At 37.4% G+C, this 9,512-nt stretch overlaps 1 protein-coding gene across 1 annotated transcript; it reads right to left on the minus strand.

The window, feature by feature from the left end:
• Positions 1-3,896: 3,896 nt before the first annotated feature.
• LOC111438517 (probable calcium-binding protein CML48) lies at positions 3,897-6,687 on the minus strand. Its single transcript, XM_023076434.1, has 5 exons — positions 6,108-6,687; positions 5,742-5,788; positions 4,500-4,675; positions 4,397-4,415; positions 3,897-4,176 (listed from the first exon to the last, which is right to left on the minus strand). Exons 1-5 carry the CDS (start codon positions 6,502-6,504, stop codon positions 4,066-4,068), a joined length of 750 nt encoding a protein of 249 aa, XP_022932202.1. The 5' UTR covers positions 6,505-6,687; the 3' UTR covers positions 3,897-4,065.
• Positions 6,688-9,512: the final 2,825 nt, after the last annotated feature.

Below are 9,512 nucleotides of genomic sequence, written 5' to 3' on the forward strand. Positions count from 1 at the left end.
TGATGTTTATTCAGTAAAAATTTGTTATTGAATAAAGTGAACTTTACGATCATTAATCTAAATCCAATAAACTAAGAACACTCTGGCTATAGTATGATTACTTGAACTATATGTAGAGACATAAGAGTGGATCAAGTTCAAGTATATAGTCAAAATGATCTATAGTATAAGGATAAGGCTTTGTACCTTATTCTGGGGACACTATGGATGCGGCCCACTTTTGTATATGATATAAACAATGTGATTACTAAATTGTACATGTGGAGACATGTGAATGGGGGCGTCCTATGCAATGAGTATTGCATAAGATCGGACCATGAAGAAAACCACTCTCACTTTATAATGTCGTTTACTATTGAGACTGATTTTCTTTTCATTCGATAACCTAGGTAACTCGGTTTTNAATCCTGAGCTAACCATGAACTCCTGTTTATTCAGAATTATCCTTAGATTTGCATGGGTGAGAGTGGCTCTAGTTCGCCGACTCAACAGGCCTCCCATTTCAGGGGTAAGACTGGGTGAATGGCTAGGGACGTGGGGTGCAAGACGGAATTCATTCCTACCCACTTTTAGGGATAGAAGAAAGGTAGTTCCTTTAAGCACTGACTCCAGGTCTTAAACAAGGGGCCCCACCCTCTCATTGGCCTGAGAGGGATTCGGTTTACTGGTTGGACCACAAACCAATTGTTCATTAGAGGATTAGTGAGACATAAGGAACAAGAAGTAACTTCAGGGGTAAAACGGTAAATTGACACAGCTCTAGTTACGAACAACCTGTGAAGGATCGACTTACTAATCATGGTTATATTAGATGGATAGAAATATATCTATAGTGAGGGGAGTGCAACTACTAGGCTATAGTGGAGTGTCCTAGTAGTTAACGAATGTTGGTTAACCAAGGTTAATGAGTTTAACCGGTTAATCTTGGATCGTTGGAGCCCATGATCTATAGGTCCATTAGGTCCCTCTACTAGCTCATATCGGACTAAACCATAGAACAGTGTGATGAGTGAGTTCGAAGTGTTCGAATTCAAATTAGGGAATATGCGTTACATATATACGATATATTTAACCTCAATTTTGTTTTATTTATGAATTAAACAAAAAGAGAGAATCTGAGATATTTAAATAAGATTTAAATATCTTAATCAATTATGTGTCGGAATTGATTGGGATTGACATTTGAATTAATATTAAATATTAATTAAATAGTTTAATTAATCATTTAATGTTACTTTAATTTGAAATTTATTATTCAAATTAATTGTTGAATTAAAATGAAGAAAGTCAAAATGTNGACTTTCATCTAATGGAAAAATCCATGTTAGTGGAATTTTGAGGTGTCAAAATTTGGTTTAACCAAACTTGCATGTTTGCCAAATAAACCCCACAAGTTTGAGTGGAATTTTGAGTGTCAAAATTTGATTAACTTAAACATGCATGCTTACCACATAATCCCAAACATTTGAGTGGAATTTTAAGTGTCAAAATTTGGTGATCTCAAGTTTGCATGAACATGCAAACATGACTCTTTAAATAGAGTGATCATGATACATGGAAGTTCTTCTTTATCTTGGTGAAAAACCTTGAGAAAAACCTCTCACAAACACTCTCTTCACATATACAAAATCCCTCCCAAATTTAGTCACTCACCGGATTCCACAATCCCGTTCTAAAGCCGGAGAATAGTGGAGAAGACACTAGTGGTGGTTCGAAACCGGTTCGTGAGGCAAAAGGAGTTTGAACTACAAGAGGTTAGTATTTAAACTCATTAAGTTTTAATACTTATGAACATGCTAGTTATTTACAATAATTGATGTTCTAAAAGTGTCTAAGATCCAAATTGCTTCCTCATGTGTTATATCAACACCATCAGAAATCAACACAAATGACATGAAATATAACCCCATTAGAATTATGTATGACATGAAAAATGATATGATATGAATGATAAACGATATGTGAATCATATGAAAAATGATATGATATGTACGAAACGCTATCGGGGTTGTATTAAATGATAATGAAAATTGAAAAATATTAGGACCTCATTTTGTGTGCTCATGTATTGGGGGATACCCTTATTCTATCACGAGGGTATGGGCACGTACACCACTAGGCAGGTGAAGTATCATTATGTTTTACATAATGCTGCCGTGACGGTTACTAATTCTAATGAGTGTCCGACACAAGGAAAGCTACCAGAGCAGGCTCGCCCGACAAGAAAAGGGACCCAATGGTGTGCAAACTGCCTATACTCGCACGTATGGGCTGTGTGTAGAATATATAGTACACATCCAAGCTGCCCATTAGGATAGTGCCATGGGAAAAGAGATATGATAGGTTCCATCATTGCATTTGCATATTCTTGAATTTAACCCTAGTAGTGGGGTTTGAGTATTTCTTAAAATACTCAAGCCATATGCTACCTCTATTTCAGGTTAAGACAAGACATTTTTGTACGACTGACGACGACATCGCAACTCGAGACCATGACACATGCATAGGGTAGTTGTATTATTTTCTTAAACTTAGGCTAGAATAGGATGTTTTTAATTTAAACATTTATTTATTTTAGTTAGTCTTTTGTCGTGTCGTTTTTAAAGATTTTCAAAACACATAAGTCCATGGTTGTGCTTTAAGATGAAAATAACATTTTATGGAAGTTTAAATGAAGTATTTCCGCATTCAATATTCATGATAGGTATCTAGTGGCATTCAATATTCATAATATGTATCTAGTGGCAACCTTAAATTAAGTAGAAAATTTTGAATCCTTATAGTGAGTGCGATTGAGTATAAAAAGAAAGAAGAACGACAAACAATTTCTTCCCGAGAGTTGGGCGGTCAATAAGGTTCTAGGTTTAATTTAGTGCTCAACAAGTCACAAAGTGAGGAAAGCAGCCAACGATTCGGTTTGGGTTCTAGGTTGCGGGTTTGGTTCAAGCGTTTCGTGGGTCTTCTGTGTGTGAGCCATTCTTCCATCAGGGTTGAGGGGTGCAAGGCGGGCTGATCTGCAGGTGTGTTGATGCTGAGCGCAGATTTTGGGTCCAGAACATAGACGGGCTAAAGCAGAAACTGGGCCAGGCTTGCGCGCTAATGAGCCGAGAACGCGAGATACTTGCTGGGCTGAAGGCGCGCCTGGGTGGAATCCAAACCTGACTTGGTTTAGTCTGAGGCTGCGGTTCGGATTTTGTTTCAGCCTCCAAGCCTAACTTCACACGACAATTGACTGAGCAGGTTGACTTTTCTTAAGACTAGAAGGAATTCTTCGGTTTGCTCACTAGCCACTCAGTTAGAGACAACACCCAGGTTGACTTTTCTTAAGACTAGAATGAATTCTTCGACAGCTTTCCTTAGTCAACTTTTCTTAGTTAAGATTTGCTCACTAGACACTCAGTTAGAGACAACACCGATTTTACACGACAATTGGTTGAGCAGGATGACTTTTCTTAAGACTAGAATGCTACCCTGCTCGAACTCAAGACTTTTAGCTAGTCTAATTGATTCTTGTCCCCGTTTGACGTCGTCGTAAATTTTTGTAATTTATTTTCTATTTGTAATTTATTTTCTAATACAACACGTGGATTCCTGGAACACAAATAATTCTTGACATTTTTCTTTCCAGTACATGTAAGTCTTACCCCTATGCGATAGAGACACTAAGTTGAAGTCCATAGAACTTATGTTAGGTTAGTTGCACTTTATTGTTCTCAAGTTAGATCAGAGCATTATTTTACTTTTTCCCCTATTTTATATTCTAGTTTTTGGACATAGTTTATTATCGTTTTCATATGTTCTAGATTGAATTAAGAATTTTAACGTGAGTTCATGACATCGTTTATGAACTATTTAAAATGAATGTTTTCGGCACAAAAAAAAAAAGAAAAAAGAAAAAAGAAAAGGTAACGTCATACATAGGATAGCGACAAATATAGACAATTGGAGAATTTTGATAAAGAAAAAACAACTTCCAAAACATATCTCTACGCAGCTGAAACAAAAAACCTTTTTGCTCTAAACCAAACGTCCTTAATTGAAAACTTTGTCTACTTTTGAGGCCTTTTAACTGTAAGACACAAGAAATGGAAGGATTGTTGACATGAAATCTTCATACGTAAGCGTAGCCGAACCCGTGTAGTGCCTATCCTTCTCCTTGAATTTCTCGGTCAAGCCCTGTAATTTTGCACGCATCGGTTTAGAAATGATATCACTTCAAACCATATGCTGCTACTAACAATATGATAATGATACCCATGAACAACAAACGCTTTCAGTTTTACTTATACGTACAAACCCACATTCGATTACTTCAGCAACATTTATCGATAGTATTATTTAGTCGAGCAACGTGACGATATTAGTAAAACCGGGAGTAAGAGGTCTGAAGTCTTACCTTTACTATCATGCCACACCTGCAGACAAGAAATAGACAATTCCAGAAATGTAAGTATATCTCATTAGAAGCTAGAAGTATTCAACTATGCTCAAACACTTACTCGACAAAACTGTCGAAGTTAAATTCAACTCGACGCCCACTTCGATCATCATAAAGTGATATTAGAAGTTCGAGGACTGAAGATGGGACTGCATAGCCAAGACCATAAAGTGCATCCCTCATTTCTAATGCATCAATTTTCCCACTTCTATCTCGATCATATCGCTCGAACGTGCCCTGAAAATGAGAGTTCTTTAGTCTCGAAGGTCAGAAGGAATTCTGAAAATAAATAAGTAAAAGGAATGGAAAAGGCAAATAAAACTCGAACGTGTTCGATATACAACCTGGAAGTGTCCTGATTAAATTAAAAGGTTGCTCTGTCGTTTCGTTTTCTTCTTATCTACCCTCTTTCGTCAATCCTCTAGAAAGCTCTATCCTAAAAACATCCTTAAATTTACATGTTTCATTGCTTCTATATTGTTCTGAAAGTAGTTGTAGAAGCAAGAGAGTTTTGATTTCTGAATGAAAGAACAAAATGCAGAAAAATCACGTTTTGAACTAAGATCTAAGTTCTACCAATTTCTTTAGTGATATTACACATAAACCGGATGGCTTCAACAAATTGGATCAACTAAAACCGCCCAGATCCACTGCTAGCAGAAATTGTCCACTTTGGACTTTACCTTCTGAGCTTCCCTTCAAGGTTTTAAAACACGTATGCTAGAGAGAGGTGTCCACACCCTTGTAAAGAATGCTTCGTTCCCCTCTCCAGCCGATGTGGGATCTCACAATCCACCTCTTTCGGGGCCCAGTGTCCTCACTGTCATTCGTTCCTCTATCCAATCGATGTGGGACCTCACAATCCACTCCTCTTCGAGGTCTGACGTCCTTGCTAGCACACCATCCGGTGTCCACTCTCCTTCGAGCTCACTGTCCTTACTGTCACACCGCCCGGTATCTGGCTCTGATACCATTCATTGTGAGATCCCACATCGGTTGGAGAGGGAAACGAAACATTCTTTACAAGGGTGTGGAAACCTCTCTCTAGCATACGCGTTTTAAAATCTTGAGGGGAAGTCCAAAAGGGAAAGCACAAAAAGGACAATATCTAGGAATGGGTTAGCATTACACCCAACAATTATTTTTTCACACAACAGTCCACATAAGAACATTTAAAACCAACAATCTACTCAGAAGTTCCACACTGTCATCATCACTTTAAGAAGTTTCAGCAAAAACAGATAAATTATGAGGGCAAAATGAAGAAAAGAGAGGGAAACCACACAATCACAACATTACTCACACGCCATTGCCCAAGACAGTTCCACAAAGCTGTAAACTCATTAGGCCCTGCAACAGCCAATTCAGACACACATTGTTAAGTAAAAGGCACCACCAAACTCATTCGAAACAACCAAAATTGAGGACTCCATATAGAATGAAGCTGAATTCCTATTCAAATTTAACAACATGGGTTTTCATTTTCAATTTACATTTATTCACAATCTATTCCCCTTAGTTTGATACAGGGCAAACAAGACAATCGTTGCCCATTAAGCCTCCAAGAAAGGCAACGAACAGGACAAAATTAAACAGAGATTTCAGTCTAAATAACGATCTCAACCGAGCTTGATTGTATCCAAGATTGAACAGATAATAAGAAACTCACCCATTCTGGAGGAATCAACCGGATTTCTGAACAAGAAAATGAGCAAACGAACGGTTCTAAGACTAAATCTCTGGTAGCCAGAAGAAAGAGCTTGCTGCAATTCATTCTCATCAATGAACCCACTTCCATCTCTATCCACCATTTGGAAGCTCCTAATTACCTCAGGGGGGGTCCCAGGTGGAAAACCATAAGACCCATATGAAGAAACCGCACCATAATTAGACCCATAAGGCTGCGGCGGATGGTGTTCGGAGAAATACGGCGAGGCGGTCCCATGAGAATGTTCATGGCCGTGGACTTCCGGCGCCGATGGTGCGTACGGTGCAGATGGAGCATGGGGTTTGGAATTGGAGCTGGAACTGGAATGGGATGTGAATCTACCAAAGAAGGATGCCATTGATGGCCAAAAGGAAGAGAGAATGAACAGAAGATGAGATCAGAAAAAGTGAAGAATCAGAAGGGGTAATCGAATCGGGGAGATTCTTTTGGGATGAAACGGTGGCAGAGAAAGCAACTTTCGTTCGGTTTTGTGTTTATCGACTCAGAGTTTCGGTGGGATTCAGAATGAAAAGATCGAATAAGACGAAAACAAAATATTAAAATAATAATAATAATGTCAATAAATTTTATAAACTTAAAAAAAGTATTATAAAAATGTGTGTGTGTGTGTTTTTTTTTAAAGAAATAATAAACACTTTCTTTAAAAAAAAAAAAATATCATAACTAAAAAAAATGTTTCAAAAACTCTACCTGGATGTGGCTCTATACTACACTTGCTCCATATCAACTTCCATTGTTGACCAGCTCCTTATTACCTGAAAAACATAAAATAATACGAATGCGTACAAAGACTCAGTAAGTAGTCTACTTCAAGTTCTTAATCTTATTCCAAAGGTATGTTTTTGTCTTGAGAACTTAAGCCCTATGGTTCTACTCTTGAGTTCTTGTCATGGTCTAACTCAAAGATCTTGGTCTTGGGTTTTAAGTTCTTAACTTCAATTCTGATCGAAGGTTGCATTGTTTGGTCATACATGCTTGCAGTCCCACCAAATCTATCTATAGTATATAATGTATTTCATGTGTCTATGTTACGAAAGTATATGTCCCACCATATTCATGTGATAGCGCATGAAGCACTCCCCTTCAAGAGAAGACTTAACCTATGAAGAAGAGTCGATACAGGTATTGGCTAGAAAAGCCAAGTCCAAACTCATCACATCCAACGGTGAAATTCAAAGATGAAGTCAGCAAGACCGCGATTGGAGAAGATGTTTTTTATGGAGGTTTCAAAAAATCCAACCTTGAAATCATGAAGATTCTGGCTGTTTTGGTACACCAATTCTCTTAAAACTTGTTCCTATATCTTCTAAATCAAGTTGCCCACAACTTTGATCAGAAATCAAGGGTGGAAAGTGTCTCTAACCTAAGTCCCCAATATGATCGCCATTAAAGAAGCTTGAGGAAGAACTTTGAGACCCAATCCAAGGCTACACAGAAATTTGTTCCGTAAGACCTGTGTCATTTAGTTTCTGCACTCTCAAACACTAAATAGAAAATTCTTTTAGGTAATTTTTGGAGTAAAACTCAAACCCTTGTTTTCAGTCCATTAGCTTTAGAGGACTAAATAAATAGAGAAGAAGAAGGAGACGAAGCTCACTTGTCCTTAATCCAGTTGCCCAATAAGGTCAATTTCTACTATCAAGAAGGGAACTTCAAAATTGGCCTCAACCTCATGAATTCGTCCTCCCAAAACTATTTCTTGAGCTTGAGGGAAGTGTAAAGGAAAATTTAGGTGAAGAAAGTGTGGCATGAAACTTGATTGAACGCCCTAACCATTTGGGAGTGGTTCTCAGATTGCTTCGACAAAAAAAAAAAAAAAAAAAAAAAAGTTTTCTGTCGACTTTGAATGGTCAAATCTCACGCTACAATACACCAAAAAGTAATATATCACTCTCTCGCTCCTCCTTGATTATCCATCTTTGATTTTTATGAAGGAATCAAGGGAAAATGCCTAGATTGAGCTAGAGAACACCGTTTTCAGGTGGCATTGCTAACAACACACACGTCTTCTTCCTCTGGTAGAGGAAAAAGACGTTGACATGGACGGTTCAACTAAACCAGCCAGTTAGTGCAACCCTTGACCCCTCCTTGGTTTTTGATCTAATTAAACTTCTTTGGGACTATTCTCACCAAATATTATTGGTTTCAGAACTAGACCCCTTAACGAATTTATCGAAGAAATTTTGGAGTTGAAGAGTACAGGAAGCTCGAGAAATGAGGTCTCAAACATTGGATAAAAGGTAAGTAGCCAATTTAAATTTTTTCTAAAGAAATACTTCAGGAATCATTTAGATTTCAAGATAAACCTTACGTTGAGTAAGAACTAAGGGATTATAAAAGATTTGGGTCAAGAATCGAGAGTTAAGGTCTTAAATTGAGCAATTTACTTGAGATCGGAGTAAACGAACTCCACTGCTCATAAAATAGCTATCTAAATGAACTCCACTTCTCATCAAATTTTAATGTTAAACATATTATGACAAATTACGATTATATTGAAATTTAATGGTCATTGGACAAGGTTAAGAACAGTGTAATATGACCAAAATGCCCCTACGATTCACAACTCTAATGACCTGTAAATGACTTGAAACTTTATATATGACTTCAAATCATGAGTTTTAAGGTACTCGTGAATTTTCATGATGTTTAAGTAAAAATTAATATATTGCTTTCCTTTAAGACTAAGAAGTTTAAGAACTTAAGTATTTCCTTTGGTCATATCAACATTAGGACCTCCTTACACGATATTCCAAGAACACAGGGCAGGAATGAAGTTAAGAAAATACTTACATTTATGTTAGGGTCATACATGCACCGTGAATAGGATATGACATAAGTAAACCTAGGGCTATTAGAGGACTATGGACCAAGAGCATACTCGAGGACCATGTAAAATCATACCCTATACATCCCGTGCCCTAAAGTTATGACATTCAATTTTGCTAGGTACTATGTTACTATATCCTAAGTGACCATCCCCTCTCACCATGTGATTCGTTATGAGACCCTAATTCCTCTTCTATTTGAGATGTCCTGCACTAAGTCTCATGAACATGATGTGTCTCATGCTTCACTCACCTAGTTGAGATGTTTTGCATCATGTATTACTAGCATGATGCCATGACCATGTTTTTCACCCATCATGTGACCATGTCAATTTTTCATACGACCACTTTAGGGATAACTTCCAATTTGATCATAAATCATGAACCAAACTAAGTTATATGTCAAGTACTTGGGACTCAAGAAGATATATTACCTTAGGTTAAGGACATGATTAAGAGATTACAAGTAGACTACATATTAAGTCTTTATACTCCAGGTTTTTCTATGTTTTTCAGA

This window comes from Cucurbita moschata, unplaced genomic scaffold, assembly GCF_002738365.1.
Source record: "Cucurbita moschata cultivar Rifu unplaced genomic scaffold, Cmos_1.0 Cmo_Scf00076, whole genome shotgun sequence".
NCBI classification, from domain to species: domain Eukaryota; kingdom Viridiplantae; phylum Streptophyta; class Magnoliopsida; order Cucurbitales; family Cucurbitaceae; genus Cucurbita; species Cucurbita moschata.